Below are 18,587 nucleotides of genomic sequence, written 5' to 3' on the forward strand. Positions count from 1 at the left end.
GAGGAGAATTGGCAAAAGAAAAAAGCAATACCCTGATATCTATGTAGAACGTTTAAAAAGCCACACATAGCAAGATATTTAAATTTAACCAAAAACGTGTTACAAGCACTCATGAAAAGTGGTTTTAATGATGTTCATACCAAGCTGTCACTGTGTCTTAAGATGTCTCGGCAGTGTTTATAAGATATCTAGACGTTGTCTAATGTCAAGGGATCTCAAGAATTAATTAAGATGTGTGCAGCATTAAGACACAGGAGCTCTAACAGAGCTTTTCAGACAGAGAGTGAGTACAGATCTGCAGTATTAGAAAAATAATGTGTTTCTGGAGCACTGAAGCATGTAAATATATTACAGTAGACCCCAAAATAAAATTCTGAACATTGGAAATTAGCATAATAGGTAGCCTTTAAATTTAGCCTGCTTGTTTATGCAGATCCAAAAGTAATTTCAAAGTTTTCTTAAAATGGATTTTTCAACAGATGCATTTTCCTCATATCTCTGACAAAGAAGACTAACACAGAGAAAAAACAGAGGAAGAAGCGATGGGCTGTGAATCTGACAGTTTGCTCATTCATCACGGATTTAACTCTAAAAGGACAGATCGGTAACAGCATTAGCAGTGTGATATCAGTGATGTTAGTGTTCGGGTATTATGGCGTGGACACATGCACATTGAGTTATCTGTTACCTGTGTCCACGTATGTCCACATAAAATGTCTATAGCTTGGCTCTGTTCCAGCTCCCAGCACATCTGAGTGTGGTATTAAGTGATCATTGCCTGGCTCAGGTATGTTAATAACTATAGCATAACTGCTAAAGTGCTGCTAATAACTTTAGCATAACATATATACGGAATAACAGCAGACCTTAAAATCAGATTCATTGGTTTGTGGAACTGTGTATTTATTGCAGTATATTTCAAATTTCTACACAGTCAGTTAACATGTTTTTCCTTGTCTGTAGAACATATCACACGTGATGACTATTGTACTATGCATATACACAGTTATAAAAACAATAAACAGTAACTAATCTATATTTTTTGAAAGCTATGTGGGTGCTTTTTCATGGGCTATGCTTTGGATTGCAGAGCAAATTATTTGAATGTAGAAACATTCTGAATTTTTAACAGATTAACAAGCATAATGTAAAATGCAACCTCTAAAATATTTGTAAAAACACATTTTTAAAACATTAAGGGTTAATTACTATAAAAAGGTATTTAAAAACACTGAATTAGATTTTTACATTTTGCAGCAACGCTGTTTTACAAAATAGGTTCCCAAGAGTCTTCCCACATACTACCACCACATTGAAGGCATAATAAAATACATTTTCACAGATTCCATAAGCTTTTCTTTCTTTTTTTTTTTTTTTAATTTTATGTTTATTTGGGAAGGAAAGACCTTACATTCCACTTTTTTTTCCCTACATATCAAAAGAAAACATAAATTCTTCCTCCTGTTTTCCCGGAAACATAAACATAAAACTTACACGGATAAAATAAATGGTAATAATAACAACAACAATAATAATAATAAACAAATAACGAAAAAAAAAAATCTCAGGGACAGAGGTTTTGTTTTACATACACACTATACTTTAAGCAATACATCAATAAATCTTTTATTTATCCTTGTAACGATGAATGGAAATCTGATCTTATTGGTTTGATGTACTCTATAAATTTTTTCCATATCTGGTTAAATTAGTCTCTTTGCATACTAAGAGAGAAAGATAAGCCTTCCATTATATATATTTCGTGAATTATGTCCAGCCATTCATTCACAGTGGGGGGGGGGGCAGTGTTTAACCATGTCCTCGTAATCGCTTTCTTGCTGGCTGTTAAGAGTATAAGCATTAGTTTCTTGTCCTTTTTACTCAATGTTGTAGTCGGGATATTGCACAAATATACAACCTCACATTTGAATGGGATGACACACTCAAATTCCTGTGTATATCCTTCCAATATGGCATAAGAATTTTACAATCCCAGAATATATGATAGTGATTAGCGTCCCTTTGGCCACAGTGTCTCCAGGATTCTGTACCAACGTCCAAGTGTTGCTTTTAAGATTCCGTCTGCTTTTATTTCTATTGATTTTTTCTATTGATTTGATGTTTTGATCAAAATAATGTCGAACCTGCAAATATCTGTAGAAGTCGTCTCGCTCTAAACCATGCTTTTGTTGTAATGTATTGAAGCTCATGAAGGCTCCCTTGTCCAAAAAAGTAGAATAATTTGTGAGACCTTTTTGGATCCAGAGTTGAAATCGGTAATCAGCCCCATTCGGGAAAAAATCAGTGTCATATGCACACCATCTTAAAATTCTGGATGATTTTTGTATATTATATAATCTAGCTATCTCACGCCATGATTTTAATGCAAGCTTTATCCAAGGATTACTTTCATCTATCAGTTTAATTTCCAATTTACTATCAGCAATTATAGCTGCTACTGGTACTGTCCGAACCAGTGATCTTTCAATTTCGCTCCAGCTAGATGAATACATTGGGTTATACCAACAGACTAATGGTCTTAACTGAGCTGCATAATAATAGTCTCGTAAGCAAGGAAGGTTCAATCCTCCTCTGTTCTTTCTCAACTGCAGTGTTCTAAATCTAATCCAAGGTTTTTTCCCGTTCCACAAAAATCTTGATATTAACTTATCCCATTCATTAAACTGTTGGGAGGATACCTCTACTGGTAGAGTTTGAAAAAGATAAAGCGGTCTTGGCAACATATTTATTTTGATAGCCTCCACTCTTGAATGTAAGCCTAAATAAGGTATGGTATTCCATCTCTGTATATCTAACTTCATTTTGGCATTTATGTGTAAAAAATTAATCTCATATCATTTTGAGGTATCTTTAGATAAATTAACCCCTAGGTATTTGAGTGATTGTGCATCCCAATCAAAATTGTATTTATTTCTAATCTGGTCAGGTGGGTCATAATTCAACGTAATTACTTGGGTTTATTGAATATTAAGTTTATACCCTGAAAGTATCCCATATTCTTCAAGAGAGGTTACTAGTTGTGGCAATGACTGTGTAGGCCATAGTAAGTATATTAATAGATCATCAGCAAACAGAGCAAGCTTATGTTCTCGCGACATCATTTTTATCCCTTTGATGTCAGGGTTTTGTCTAATCCACTGACTCAGTGGTTCAATAAACAGGGCAAAACAGAGGGGGGAGGCCGGACAGCCTTGTCTTGTTCCTCTTTTCAGAATAAAGGAATTTTATGCAGCCATTAATCTTAATTCTGGCAGATGGACCATCGTATAACGCTCGGAATACATCAATTATTGTTCTGTGAAAACCAAACCGCAATAAAACTTTATACAGAAAACACTACCTGACCGAGTCGAAGGCTTTTTCGGCATCCAGGCTCAGTAAGGCGGCATCTAATTTATGTTGATTGATGTATCTAATAATATGTAATGTCCTTCTAATATTATCCTTTGTTTGTCTTTCCTTGATAAAGCCAGTCTGGTCTAAATGAATTACTCCAGGTAATATATTTTCTATTCTTTGTGCTAATATAGATGTAAATAATTTATAATCAACATTTAATACACTAATTGGTCTGTAATTTCCACACTCTACTCTGTCCTTCCCGTCCTTTGGAATAACTGAAATTATTGCGGTTCGCCAACTGTTCCTTAAATGACTTATACCACTCGGCTGTAAAACCATCTATACCCGGGGACTTGTTTACTTTCAATTTTGTTATTGCTAAATACAATTCCTCCTTTGTTATGTCTGCTATCAAATTTTGGTTTTGTTCCTCTGTAACAGAAGGTAAATTTATTGAGGCTAGAAAAGATTCAATCTGCGGCTCATTATTAATTTGTGGTTGAGAGTATAATTTCTCATAATATCTTTTAAAACACTGCTGAATCCTCTCAAGCTTACACTCTAGCTTTCCTGAATCAGGATCTCTTATCTTAGAGATATTATTGTTAGCTTGTTGTTTTCTCAGTCTATAAGACTGAAGAGTAATTTCAGAGATTTTCCTCCAACCTCATAGTATTGTCGCTTTAAGAATAACATTTTTTTTTGTATTTCTTCAGTGTATATAGTGTCAATCTCCTGTTTTATCCTATTTATTTCTTCTTTCACCCTGATATCATCACTAGCAATATATTTGTTCTGTAGCTGTTTCAATTTGATTTCTAAATCTTGTAGCCTCTGCTGTTTGGACTTCTTTAAATAGGAAGTGATAGCAATAATCTTGCCCCTTAGCACAGCCTTGAGAGCATCCCAAAGCATAGGCTGTGTCACTTCACCATTATCATTTAATTCTAAATACGTGTTTATTTCTGTTTTTAACTGCTCTTTAATCCGTGGGTTATTCAATATATTCGAATTCAGCCGCCAAGTCGTAGATCTAACTCTCTTATTCATATATAGGGACAAATAAACAGGACTATGATCTGAAATATCCATTGATCCTATGGAACATTTTTCCACTCTATACAGATCTTTACTATACATAAAAAAATAATCTAATCTAGAATAAGAGTCGTGAGGAGAGTTATAATATGTATAGTCCCTGCCTGATGGATTTTTGCTCCCTCCAGATATCTATGATCCCCATTTCCTCCATGAACAGAACCATCTTTTTATTAATTTGGTTTAATTCTGGGTACACCCGTGAGCAATCTAGTCTATGATTTAGACGTATATTCATGTCCACACCACATACCAAAACCCCCTCTGCCTTTGTAACCATTAAATCAAATACCTCTCTCCAAACATTCCAGGCACTGCCCGGCGGGACATACACATTCAGGACACTCATCAATGTCCCTTCTATTTTCCCGGTAATCATCACAAACCTGCCCTCTTTATCTCTAACTTCAGATATGTGTTCGTAATTCAACGTTTTGTGTAGCAGTATTGCCACACCCCTTCTATGTCCCGCCCTGTAACGCGAGGAAAATACCTGCGTAAAACCCTCTCTTGCTAATTTGGCGTGCTCTGTATTGTTGAGATGTGTCTCTTGTAAAAGTGCGATTTGTATCTTCTCTTTCTTTAGTTTAGACAAAATCTTTCCTCTCTTAATCGGGTTGAGTACTCCATTAACATTCAATGAAATTATTCTTATAATATATATATTATATATACTTATATATACTTATATATATATTATATATATTATATATACTTATAATATATATATTTCCATTGGATTTTTGTTGACATGAATAATTCTCTCCCTGCTTTCAACTACCAAAACAAGCACATAAACATAAGATGATTCACTAACCATGTAAAAAATGCAAACATGTAAAACAAACTCAGAACAACAAACTTGAGTGACTTCCATCACTAAGGTCACTTCTACAACCTTGTCTGAGCCGAAAGGTGGCTCTAAGGGAGAACCCCTCTCTCGACAACGATAGAGAGGGCCCTTAACTATGGCATTGCATGAAAGTTCCATCCAAACCGTTAACACCTGAATCATATGTGAAATACAGTCTACTAGGCTAAATTAGGAGTTCACTGTTCATATTCTGATTATATAGGCAGAACGTGGGGGATCCACTGCCCACCATGTATTTTTCGTTAATCAGTATACGATTAGAATCAGGGCACAATTTTACCAGTGCTGTTTCTTCACATGATTCTTTTCTATGATTTCACCACGTCGTTTGGAGGCCGGTCTCGTCTGAAGGGCTGTAGTTTCTCCTTGTAGTTTGCTTTACGCCTGTTGAGCAATGCATGTTCTCATGGACCGCCCACTCTGTGCCAGGTAAGCTGTTGAAGCTGTTGCATCAACGTCGCCGGTGGCTTGATAACTCCTACGGGGAGTCCTCTCTTTGACATGTCTTCTGTTGCCTCCTCTGCTGTCTCATACGTCTTGAATCCATCCTTGTATTTCACTCGTAGTCGGGCCGTGTATAACGTTTGAAATCGAATTCCTCTCTCTTTCAGGACTTTTCGAACTTCTGCGTATGCTTTTCGTTTTTCAAGCACCCGCGGTGCATAGTCATTGTCCAGATTGATTTGTTTACCCTCCCAAGTGAAACCTTTTTTTTGCCATGCTAGACGGAGGACCGTTTCCTTCGTTCTGTAGCTGAGGAACTTTACCAGGATGGATCTTGGCTGAGCTCCAGCAAGGGGCTGCGTGCCGAGGGAGCGGTGAAACCGCTTGTTGCAGAGATTTCTTACTCCTAAACCTAGTGTCCATCTTTGCCCCTCTTTCCCATCTGTTTATATTGCTTCAATGGTGAAATCAAAGTTTTCAGGGGCTATAAACTTGTAATGATTCGGACGAGCTTCTCCTATGCCGCCATATCTCTAGGGTGTTACAACCGGAAATCTCCATAAGCTTTTCTAATGCAACAGAAACATTTAAAGGGGAAATCCCACTTTTTTTAAAAACTTGGCATAATTCTGTCAATGCAATGTGAACAAAGTCATTTAGTGGTTGAATTTGTTCTGAAATTTATGACTAGTCTGAACTAATGTATGTAATGTTTGTATGTTTATAAAATAATATACAACAATATATATTAAAACCTAAATCGTCAGACATCTTGGGATGTTATTATAGCCAAGATATCTTGATATCCATGTCTATAGATGTGTCTCAAAGACATGTTTTCATTTCTTAAAACATGCCTCAAGATGTCATAAGATGTTTTCATAATGTGTCTTTAGATATGTCTTCTTAAGACATCCCAAGACATGATAATGGCTGGGTATGTTGTAATGTGATGCTTTTTTGTTTTCTGATGGTGTTTTGATAGGGTTGTAATGGTTATCTAATGGATTTCTGACCATGGTCTAATGATTTTCTCATGTGGATCTGAAGGTTTTATGATGGTTTCTTAGGGATTTCTTTTGGTATTCTAATGATTTTCTGATGGTGTGCTAATGGTGTTCTAGTGACATTGTGTGGTGTTTTCTAGGGGTTTTGTTAAGGTCTTCTGATGCCTCTCTTATGGTTTTCTAATAGCTTTCTGATGCTTTTTGAAATGTGTGGTGATAATGGTGTTCTAATGATTTTTTCTGATGCCCCAAAGGTGTTCTGGTGGTTTTCTGATGGTGTTCTCTTTGTGGTGTAATTGCGTTGTGATGGAATTCTGATTGTGTTCCAATGGTATTATGATTTTCTCAGAAAGAGACTGAGCAGGAATCAGAACACACCATTTCAGCTCTGTCAATGGAATGCTAATGGTTTTGTAATGGATTTCTAATGGTGCTGATGGTGTTCTAATGGTTTTCTGATAAGGAAAATGGATAGTAAGTAACTAATTTTCCAGTTCATTGATTTTTCTTCTTTTTTTTCATTCAGATTTAATTTCACAGAAACTCAGCCAAGTGTCTCCAAGTGTTACAATTGTGAATACAGTAACAAAATAGATGCATCATATTGTTTAGACTGAGTATCTCCAGATACCCGTGTAATTTCTTCAGTCCAGCAGACAGCAGAATCTGTCCTCAGTCCTCAGTCTTGAAGGTGACTGTTATGCAGGTCTAGCTAATTACTGGCCATTTCCAAAACTGACCTTAGTGCACTTGTGGGTCTTTAAATGTTTGAAACTCTGTCCACACTCTGAACAGTGATGCGGCTTCTGTCCTGTGTGGATGCGCTGGTGCTTTTTGAGATTACTCTGTTCAGTAAAACTCTTCCCACACTCTGAGCAGTAATACGGCTTCTCTCCTGTGTGGATGCGCTGGTGTATTTTGAGATTACTCTGTACAGTAAAACTTTTCCCACACTCTGAGCAGTGATACGGTTTCTCTCCTGTGTGAGTGCGCTGGTGTATTTTGAGTTTACTCTGTTCAGTAAAACTCTTCCCACACTCTGAGCAGTAATACGGCTTCTCTCCTGTGTGGATGCGCTGGTGCTTTTTGAGAGTACTCTGTTCAGTAAAACTCTTCCCACACTCTGAGCAGTAATACGGCTTCTCTCCTGTGTGGATGCGCTGGTGCTTTTTGAGAGTACTCTGTACAGTAAAACTCTGTCCACACTCTGAGCAGTAATACGGCTTCTCTCCTGTGTGGATGCGCTGGTGCTTTTTGAGAGTACTCTGTTCAGTAAAACTCTTCCCACACTCTGAGCAGTAATACGGCTTCTCTCCTGTGTGGATGCGCTGGTGCTTTCTGAGAGAACTCTGTTCAGTAAAACTCTGTCCACACTCTGAGCAGCAATACGGCTTCTCTCCTGTGTGGATGCGCTGGTGTGTTTTGAGATGACTCTGCGCAGTAAAACTCTTCCAACACTCTGAGCAGTGATACGGCTTCTCTCCTGTGTGGATGCGCTGGTGTGTTGTGAGAGCACTCTGTTCAGTAAAACTCTTCCCACACTCTGAGCAGTAATATGGCTTCTCTCCTGTGTGGATGCGCTGGTGCTTTTTGAGCACACTCTGCTGAGTAAAACTCTTCCCACACTCTGAGCAGTAATACGGCTTCTCTCCTGTGTGGATGCGGTGGTGTTTTTGGAGATTACTCTGCTGAGTAAAACTCTTCCCACACTCTGAGCAGTAATACGGCTTCTCTCCTGTGTGGATGCGCTGGTGTATTTTGAGAGAACTTTGTACAGTAAAACTCTGTCCACACTCTGAGCAGTAATACGGCTTCTCTCCTGTGTGGATGCGCTGGTGTGTTTTGAGAGTACTCTGTTCAGTAAAACTCTTCCCACACTCTGAGCAGTAATATGGCTTCTCTCCTGTGTGGATGCGCTGGTGTGTTTTGAGATGACTCTGCGCAGTAAAACTCTTCCCACACTCTGAGCAGTAATACGGCTTCTCTCCTGTGTGGATGCGCTGGTGTATTTTGAGAGCACTCTGTACAGTAAAACTCTTCCCACACTCTGAGCAGTAATACGGCTTCTCTCCTGTGTGGATGTGCTGGTGTGTTTTGAGATACCTCTGTTGAGTAAAACTCTGTCCACACTCTGAGCAGTAATACGGCTTCTCTCCTGTGTGGAGGCGCTGGTGTGTTTTGAGAGCACACTGTTCAGTAAAACTCTTTCCACACTCTGAGCAGTGATATGGCTTCTCTCCTGTGTGGATGCGCTGGTGTTTTTTGAGAGCACTCTGTACAGTAAAACTCTTCCCACACTCTGAGCAGTGATATGGCTTCTCTCCTGTGTGGATGCGCTGGTGTATTATGAGAGCACTCTGTTTGGTAAAACTCTTTCCACACTCTGAGCAGTAGTGATTTTTCTCTTTGTTGTGTTTCTCTGCTTGTCTGCGAGATGTGTTCATGTGAAGGGTACTAGATGATTTCCCCTCAGTCCCGGAACATCTTCTGGATGCCATATTATAATCACATATATCACCAGTTTCAGCAGCTTAACTTTTGTTTTGGTGGAATTTCCTGCATTGTTTACAGAAACACATGTAAGCTGAGTAGGAAAGAGCAGGAGAAGACCATACTGGGCATCTTTAATTTCTGTAAGAAAAAAAAACAAAAAAAACAACATAAGCTCAATATGCAATGAAACAAAGCTAATCTAAAACAAACCAAGAATTCCATCAACTGGCAGAAAGTGTAAAGAAAGAATTAACATGCATCAGATGAGGAAAAGCCAATAACCTAATTACTTAATTTCCTTAACTACACATAAACCACTGATGTCATGTTGAAAAGCAGTATGTCATGTTTCTATACCAATAGTAATACTCTTTTTCTCTCTCTGGCTCTCAACGAAGGCGGTCGCACTTTCCTCCTCTCCTCTCCCTTATCTCTCCTGCTTTGCTTCTGTGTCTAGTCTAGTCTGAGCTCTTTACTGAGAGACTCTCTCCGCGCTGTTCTTCAAACCTAAAATATGGATTTGATTAAATGGTCTCTCGGCGCAATTGACACCATCTTCTCGACGAGAAGTTCTGGTTCGGGGGAACCAGCCTGTCCTGCCGGAACGTTTGCAGCTGGCTACACGATGGACGCAGGTGCTTTGCTGATTGGATTGGGCATTGCCCTGGTGTATCGCAAAATTCGCAAAATGGGGGCAGCTGTCCACGGCCCCTTGAAGCTGCCCGACATGATTGATGTGGTGGGCAGAGCTGTCAACACTCAGACTTTGACTGTAAGTCGTACCCTGGATAACATCGTGGAGAAGTTGGCGGCTTTGCAAAGGAAAATGGATCGTTGGAGTGACCATAATGGACTTGGTGAGCTACCGTAAAAAAAATACGGCTACTCGCTCGAAGCCTGCAAACCTTCTTATCTGCTTTCGGCTCCCCGTATCAGCGCGGGCCTTGGCCTTGGCTGGTACATCATATCTCCTCCAGAGGAACACTGCTGCGAGACCCTCTCTTATCCTCCTCCCCCTCTTCCCTGGATCTGCTGATTGTTGACTCTGCCTGGGCCCGATCAAGGTTGTCTCCATGGCGTTTGCTGTGTTATCGCCATTCCACCCTGCGAACTGTGAGATACCTGGACTGGGATGCCGAGCAGGGCGCCTTCTTCCCTTAGGAACTCAGTCTGGGGGGGGGGGGGTTTGTCTCCTCCCTTACCCAATGTATTCTGTTTCTCTGTTTCTCATGCCGTCTTCCTGTCCTGTCTCCCCCCTTGTCATATTGTATGTGCTCGGACGGGTTGATTATAATTTCGCTGGTTACTTTGGTGACTATGTGACAATAAAGGCTTCATTCATACTACCAATAACGTGGCTAAATTGACTGGGAATATTCAAAAACAAACAACAAAGTAATCCCAAACTCAATGTTTCATCTTACATATATGTTTCATTGAATGTAACTGGATCCTCTGCTTTACAAATTTAAAGAGCTGACATAAAAGATTTGCTACATGTATTATTTTTTGGGGGTAAATTGGGGATAAGATCTGCTTTGTGTGTTCAAACAGAGAACATCAGAGAGCATCTTTACTGTTCGTTTGAAAATGAAGGCATTGACTTGATAACATTAGCATACAATAAAAACAGAAGCGTGAGGCTTTGCGCCAAAGGTTAGCTGGAAAGCAAAGAAAAATCAGCATTTTAATCCACTGGATTAGAGCGTAGCTTCCATAATAAGTTCACTGATGTAATTTCATCGTAAATATAACGGTATAAAAACCACAAATTTATCAGAAATATAAGTGTTTGTCAAAATCCAAGCAGAAAAACAATATCAGCCAAACCTGCTGTCCAGCTGTAGCTCACATCACCCAGTTCTGGTTGGAGAGCAGCTGCTTCTGTCTTTCTGATCTGTTTACACCCATAAGATCTGATTTCTGACCTCAGATGTATCTCCAGCTGTTTGTCTCAGAGTGAATGAAGAACAGTGAGTTTTAAAGTGTGGAACAGCTTCTTACCTGCAGCAGTTCAGCTCTGGTTTCTGTTCCTGGAGGAGGAAGTCTGGACCTCTTACCAATCTGCAGCTCTCAGTCAGAATCACACCAATCTGTATAAACAGAGATCAAACGATGGAAACCAAGACGGTGAGCATATCCAAGAGAATATGGCGAAAAGGGGTTCAGCTCCTGCTTAAGTCCTGCATCAGCCACTTTGCCCCACCTGGTCAACTCCCCCCACCCTCACAAAACCTTCACATCTACAAAAATGACCACGGCTTCACTGTAACTGTAAAGGAGGGAATATAACCGATAAGGTTTGGTGAGATGGGCAGAATTTCCCGCTGGTCAATGGAGCTCGAGGCTCTGCTGTCTGCTTAATGGAAGAAACAAGGCCTAAAGCACAAAATCCTCTCTTCTTTCTCATGTCTGGCAGACCCTAACAGTTCACTATCATCCTTAAAGACCACCAAAAAGCCAGCGCATCTAATTGTGCACTGACTCTGCACTACTACTGTTTACTGGCTCATCTCGCTAACTAGCTAGCCAACATGCTAAAAACATGCAGAGCTGTGTTTTCTTATAAAAACACCTCCAGATCAGACACAGAAAGAGAAAAGCCACATCTGCTGCTCCTCAGACATACAGCCCCTTTACAAACCACCAACTGAGACACCCAAACGAAGACATTTACATTCCCTATCTGAACATTTCAGACGGTACACATTAATAAACACCACGTGAACACACACAAGTTCCCCAAACCACACCAGCTCCTCCTCTAAACCCCTGCAGGACGAGCAGCACCTCCATCAGTGAGGCTCCAACAGACATTTAAAAAGACTCATCAGTCAGTTACGCTGACATATAAGGACTGAAAGCAGCTTAAAGCAGCACTTACAGCTCTTTAACCTCAGACTGAGTCTCCGCTTCAGAGCTTCCCCCAAACACTACACGCTGTGGGAACACAGCAACAACAGACCACAACCTGGAGGATATTTTTCAAAATAAAAGTTTCTAGCGCTCAATCCGGTTTAGTTCATATTCATGAATGTGCATATTAATAATTAACTTTCTAAAAAATGCTATAAAACACTTTATGGTTCTACATTAAACACATGTAGGAGTACGATGGGTGTGACACGTTAAATGTTATTTTACAGGTGAACTTTTTTTATATTTTTTATTTTTGTGTCTTTTCTTAAACTCTGAATTATATGTACTGAGTAAAAAGATCTTTAGAATTAAAGTTGCTAAGTGTTGTTTGTCGCCACGCCTCCCAAGCTGCATAAAACGCCAGGACCCACAGTCTCTTATCCGGCCTGTCGCACAGGCCACATCTACGTCCACGAGTGATGCCGCTTGCCCGGCAGAAGTGAGCTCTGCTCCGGCGGTGTCGCTGGACGTTTCTGCGCTGAGGTCTGAGATTGCTCGAGCGGTGGTCTCCGAGATACGCACGGTAATGGACGAACATTACTCCAACATTAAAACAGAGCTACTCGACATGAAGTCAGAGCTGTTTCGTGATTTTGTAGAGTTAAGATCGGACTTCGCCGGTCTGAAATCCACTGTTTCGGACATTGAGCGCTCTCTCTCTACATGCACGGATGACGTGGTAGCACTACAAGCTAAAGTTGTGTCTCTGACTAAAGAAATTAGCAGGCTGGATGCTAAATGCGATGATTTGGAGTCTAGATCCCGTCGTCAAAACATTCGCATTGTAGGAATTTCGGAAGGAGAGTCTTTCACTATCACCACCTCCAGAGTTTCTGAGCTCCTGAAAGAGGCGTTCGCGTTGGATAAACCATGCTGGTGGACCGTGCTCATTGCAAGCTAGCGCCCAAACCGAAGCCTGGTGATCCACCGCGGCCCGTCATAGCGAGGCTGCATTACTATGAGAACTGTTTGGAGATTCTCAGGAAAGCGAGACGTCACCAGCGGATTACGGTCTCAAACATGAAACTTTCGGTCTTTCCTGATTTCCCCGCCAAGGTGGCAAAAGCTCGAGCTGCTTTCAACGAGGTCCGTACACAGCTGCGTGCCTTGGAGGGGGTTCGATACGGCACTCTCTACCCGGCACGGCTTAGAGTGGTGGTGAGCACCATGACTTCACCTGTCCTGAGGAGGCTGGTCGGTTTGTGGCTACGCTGTCTAAGTGACTCACTGCTCGGTTGGGAGACTGATTTTTCTCTTCTTTTCTCCATAGTTGGTGAGCTGTACTTCGTTCAAAGGGACAAACTTTATTATATATATATTTGACTGCTCAATGTATTTATTTATTTATTTTTTTATTGTTTTTGATTACATAAACCTCCTTGCATTGAGCATATTTCATCCTTTAATTATGGTACTCTGGGTTTTTTTTTTTTTTTCTCCATTTTCTCACTTAAACTCCCATTTGTGCTCAATCACATGCCAAACTTTTTAATACAGTCTTGTGGCTCATCTTTTATTGTTCCATATTGTTATGTTCCATTAGGACTGTTATGTAGTTATAAATATATGGGTGCATATGTTTACATGTGTGTACATTGTACACAGGTTCATTTAATGTTGGAGTCCTCTGCTCCGTGGGTTCTGCCGTTCAATTTATGAGCACGGGGATAAACCATCTAGACTTTTAGCCCATCAGTTAAAAACCCATCGCGTTTAATTCCTCAAATTAAGGACTCTGCAGGTGTATTATGTTCGGATTCACTGTCTATCAATGCTGCTTTTAAATCTTTTTATTCAAGACTCTGTCTTGTAGATGTCTCAGTTTTTCGAAGAATTAGTGTTTCCCTCCGTAAATCCCACTGCCACAGAGGAACTTGACGCATCACTACGTTTAGAAGAAATTGCTGCTTCAATTAATGTCATGCAAACCAACAAGGCACCTGGTCCGGACGGATTCCCGGGTTGAATTCTTTAAAAAATTTCAAGATAAACTGGCCCCGCTTCTCTTAGCAGTTTATAATGAATCCCTGCTGTCTGGGACCTTGCCCCCAACTCTTATGGAGGCATCTATTTCCCTTCTCTTAAAGAAGGATAAAGACCCCACTTTCTGCACCTCATACAGACCTATATCTCTCCTAAATGTAGATGTGAAAATCCTGGCAAATGTATTGGCTCGGCGGCTGGAAAATATTCTCCCAGATATAATTTCGCAAGATCAAAATGGTTTTGTTAAAGGGCGTCACCTTTTTTTTAATGTCCGTACTCTTTTAAATGCAATTTTTACAAAACATTCCTCCTCTGCTCCTGAAATCGTAGTTTCACTGGACGCCGAGAAAGCTTTTGATCGAGTCGAATGGAACTACCTTTTTTCAACTCTGTATAAATTTGGGTTTGGGAACAAATTTATCTCTTGGATAAAATCGTTATATAATTCCCCCCGTGCTAGTGTCCACACTAATGATATTCGCTCTGATTATTTCTTGTTGTCGCGTGGAACTAGACAAGGATGCCCTTTGTCTCCTTTATTGTTTGCCATTGCTATAGAACCTTTGTCGATTGCCTTGAAATCTCTTTCATCTTTCCAGGGGATATCTCGTGCGGGTATCGAATTGAAATTATCATTATACGCTGATGACTTGTTGCTGTACGTGACTGATCCAGCAAGCTCCCTTCTTCCAATTTTATCGCTTTTGAAGAGGATTGGCTCGTTTTCAGGTTATAAAGTGAATGTACAGAAAAGTGAATGTTTCCCAGTGAATTCACTTGCGTTATCACTCAATCAGTCTGCTGTTCCCTTTCAATTTGCTTTGACTGGGTTCAAATATTTAAGAATTCATGTATCTCGCACTTTGCCCTCTCTCTTTCATTCTAATTTTTCCTCTTTAATTAATAAACTTAAACAGGACTTACAGAGATGGAAATCTCTTCCTCTATCACTGATCGCTATAAATAATAGAATATAGATATTCTGGGATAGAATAAATGTTATAAAAATGCCCAAATTTCTTTTCTTGTTTCAAACTATTCCTTTATTCTTGCCGAAAAAGTTCTTTAAGAATCTGGATCAGCTTATTACCTCCTTTATATGGGATGGGAAGGTGTCTCCTAGAGTGAGAAAATCACTATGAGAGATTTAAATTTGATGGGGCCTGGCTCTTCCTAATTTTACATTTACGGCATTTGGCTGACGCTCTTATCATGAGCGACTTACAATTTGATCATTATACATAGGTAGGCTAAGGTGGTGGTAGGAGTCTTGCCCAAGGACCCTTATTGGTATAGTGTAGGGTGCTTGCCCTCGTGGGGGATTGAACCCCAGTCTACAGCGTAGAAGGCAAAGGTGTTAACCACTACACTAACCAACCACCATTTTTTGTTCTATTACTGGTCAGCACACATTCAAAAGGCCCTTTGTTGGCTTCGATCTCCAGAGTTGCTGTGGTGTAGATTAGAGACTTGTTCTTGTTTTCCGTCCTCTCCGTTTGCACTTCTCACTTCTTCCTTACCACTGAACCTGACAAAGTCTACGTACAATCCAGCGCTATCCACTCTGCGAATCTGGTCTCAATTTAGATGTCATTTTAAGCTCACATCTCCTATCCTCCTTCTTATCGATGCCTATACTGGAAAATCATCTATTTCCCCCTGCTCTGACTGACACAGCTTTTAATATATGGCATGAGAGAAGTATCAGATATTTTCGTGACCTTGATATATATGGTACTTTTTACAGTTTTGCTCAGTTAGCTGCAGATTTTAATTTACCCCTATCTCATTTGTTTAGGTATTTACAATTCAGACACTGTCTCATCCCTTTTTCCAAATTATACATGTCTTCCCATCACACAATCATGGGATGACCTTTTGACTTGGAACCCCTTCCAGAAATCTATAATATCTAAGATTTACTGTCATATCATGGCTTTAGATCAGCACTCTCTTACTAAAATTAAAAGTGCTTGGGAACATGAGCTAGGTATTACTTTCACAGAGCAATGGTGGGACAATGCCATAAACAAAGTACGCTCAAGTTCGTTTTGTGCAAGACTTCAGTTGATTCAGTTCAAGGTATTACATAGAACCCATCTATCCAAGTCTCAGCTATCCAGATATTATCCGAATGCTGTCAATGATCAATGTGATAAATGTGATGCTGCTCCATGTAACCTAAGTCACATGTTCTTTTTCTGTCCTTCTTTACATAAATTTTGGTCTGAATATTGTAAGATTATGACAAAGGTTTTAGGAATCAACATTAATAAGACCCCTTTCATTGCAATATTTGGATTTTCCACTGATTTACCTTCGCTCGACAGAGCACAGTCGGATGTTATAGCATTTACGTCTCTATTGGCAAGACGCCGCATATTGCTACTATGGCAAGATTGAGGACTGTATAAAAGACATAAAAGATTGGATGTCAAATAATTTTCTGTTACTTAACTCAGGTAAAACAGAGGTCCTGATTCTTGGTTCAAAATTAGCCAGAAACAGACTGTCTAACTCAACACTAAAACTTAACAATCTCTCAGTTTCATCAAGCTTATCTGTTAAAAATCTTGGTGTCATGATAGACGCTGATCTCTCCTTCGACACACATATAACTAATATTACTAGAACAGCTTTCCTACATCTCCGCAATATTGCTAAATTAAGAAATTCATTATCTCTACAGGATGCAGAAAAGCTAGTTCATGCATTTATCACTTCAAGGCTAGATTATTGTACTGCCCTGCTGTCTGGATGTCCCAGCAAAAGCCTTAACAAGCTTCAGCTAGTCCAGAACGCTGCAGCCACAGTCCTCACAAGAACTAGGAGGTTTGACCATATTAGTCCAGTTTTATCAGCCCTGCACTGGTTACCAGTTAAATTTCGCATTGATTATAAAACTATATTACTGACATATAAAGCTCTAAACGGGCTCGCCCCTCAGTACCTGAGTGAGCTCCTCTCCCACTATGAACCATCACGCCTACTTAGATCACAAGGTGCTGGCTTACTACTGGTACCTAGAATTAATAAAGTTACATCAGGGGGGAGAGCTTTTCTCATACAGAGCCCCCCAGCTCTGGAATAATCTTCCTGCTAATGTTCGGGAATCAGACACAGCCTCAATCTTTAAGTCTAGGCTAAAAACTTATTTGTACAGTCAAGCATTTGGTGACTAGTCTTCCCTGTCAGGTCTAGACCTGCTGGAGTCTACACTGCTCTGTTTTACTGTAATCTGTGGTCAGCCACTCTTTACAGTACTAACTCTGTTTTTTTTCTTTCCTTTCTCTGCCGAGCTGATCAGCTGCCCATCCTGTGCGCCTGATGCTGTTGCCTCTACTGCCTTGATTGGTGCCGCTGCTCACCAGCCTTCTGGACCGGTTTGACCACCACTGAGCTTCTTGCTGTACAGCGCTGTGCAGTCCTCACCCTCAGATCTTTCTTTTCCCACTTTACTATAATACTTCATACTAATGTTTGCTATCCGGTGTCGACCATAGTAGGATGGGTTCCCCTTCTGAGTCTTGGCTCCTCTCAAGGTTTCTTCCTCTTTTAGGGAGTTTTTCCTTGCCACCATCGCCGCTGGCTTGCTCAGGGGGGCTCAGACCCGGATTTTCTTTCTTCTTTTCTCTTCTCTCTGTAATACTGATTGTTCTGTAAAGCTGCTTTGTGACAACACCTGTTGTAAAAAGCGCTATATAAATAAATTTTGCTTGCTTGCTTGCTATGGAAGTCTTCAAAACCCCCTTCCATTTCAATGTGGCTCTGGGATGTCATACATTTTCTTAGTATGGAAAAGATAAGGTCCACCTTGAAAGGCAATACTAAAACATTTTATTCCAAATGGAATCCTTTTTTTTATTGTTTTCTTTTGAGTCTGATAGTGGTATATATTTTTCTGTCACGATTATCCAATTTGTAGTTATTGTCCTTTTTTTTTGTGTGTGTGTGTGTGTGTACATCTTTTTGTGGAAAATAAGCAAGGGGGGAAAAAAGAGGAAGGTTTTGGATGTGTGGAACTACTAGATATGTCTGTTTTGCTTTTATTCCTCAATAAAGAAAAGAAGAAAAAATGATAGACATAAATAGCTCTACAATTAAATATAGTTAAACTATATGAACTATACAAAATGTGAAATTTCACATCAATACAATAAAGTAAATCCGCACATTAATATTCCTAATGTTACTGACACAAACTTAACAGCAGTGAGCGTCTGATTCTGAGTGAATCTGAGCTGATGGTGCTGAAGAGCTGAGCTGCAGTTGTGCTTTTCACAGCCTCTGAAAAGACCGACTTCTGTTTGTGGTGGATGGGATGTTAGTATTAAGATATTAAACCACCCAACATGACTGAGGCAGGACAGTGCCCACCATGTTTATACTGACTGAGTTTCCTG

General features: G+C 40.0%; 1 protein-coding gene across 1 annotated transcript in view; it reads right to left on the reverse strand.

Moving 5' to 3' along the window:
- LOC108415229 overlaps positions 1–18,587 on the reverse strand; it is a 192,180-nt gene that overhangs the window by 112,271 nt on the left and 61,322 nt on the right. The window contains 1 exon segment of the mRNA XM_037532876.1: positions 7,537–9,169. Within this exon segment, the coding sequence (XP_037388773.1) occupies positions 7,537–9,169 (1,633 nt within the window).

The sequence above is a fragment of the Pygocentrus nattereri genome, chromosome 22 (genome assembly GCF_015220715.1).
Source record: "Pygocentrus nattereri isolate fPygNat1 chromosome 22, fPygNat1.pri, whole genome shotgun sequence".
NCBI classification, from domain to species: Eukaryota; Metazoa; Chordata; class Actinopteri; order Characiformes; family Serrasalmidae; genus Pygocentrus; species Pygocentrus nattereri.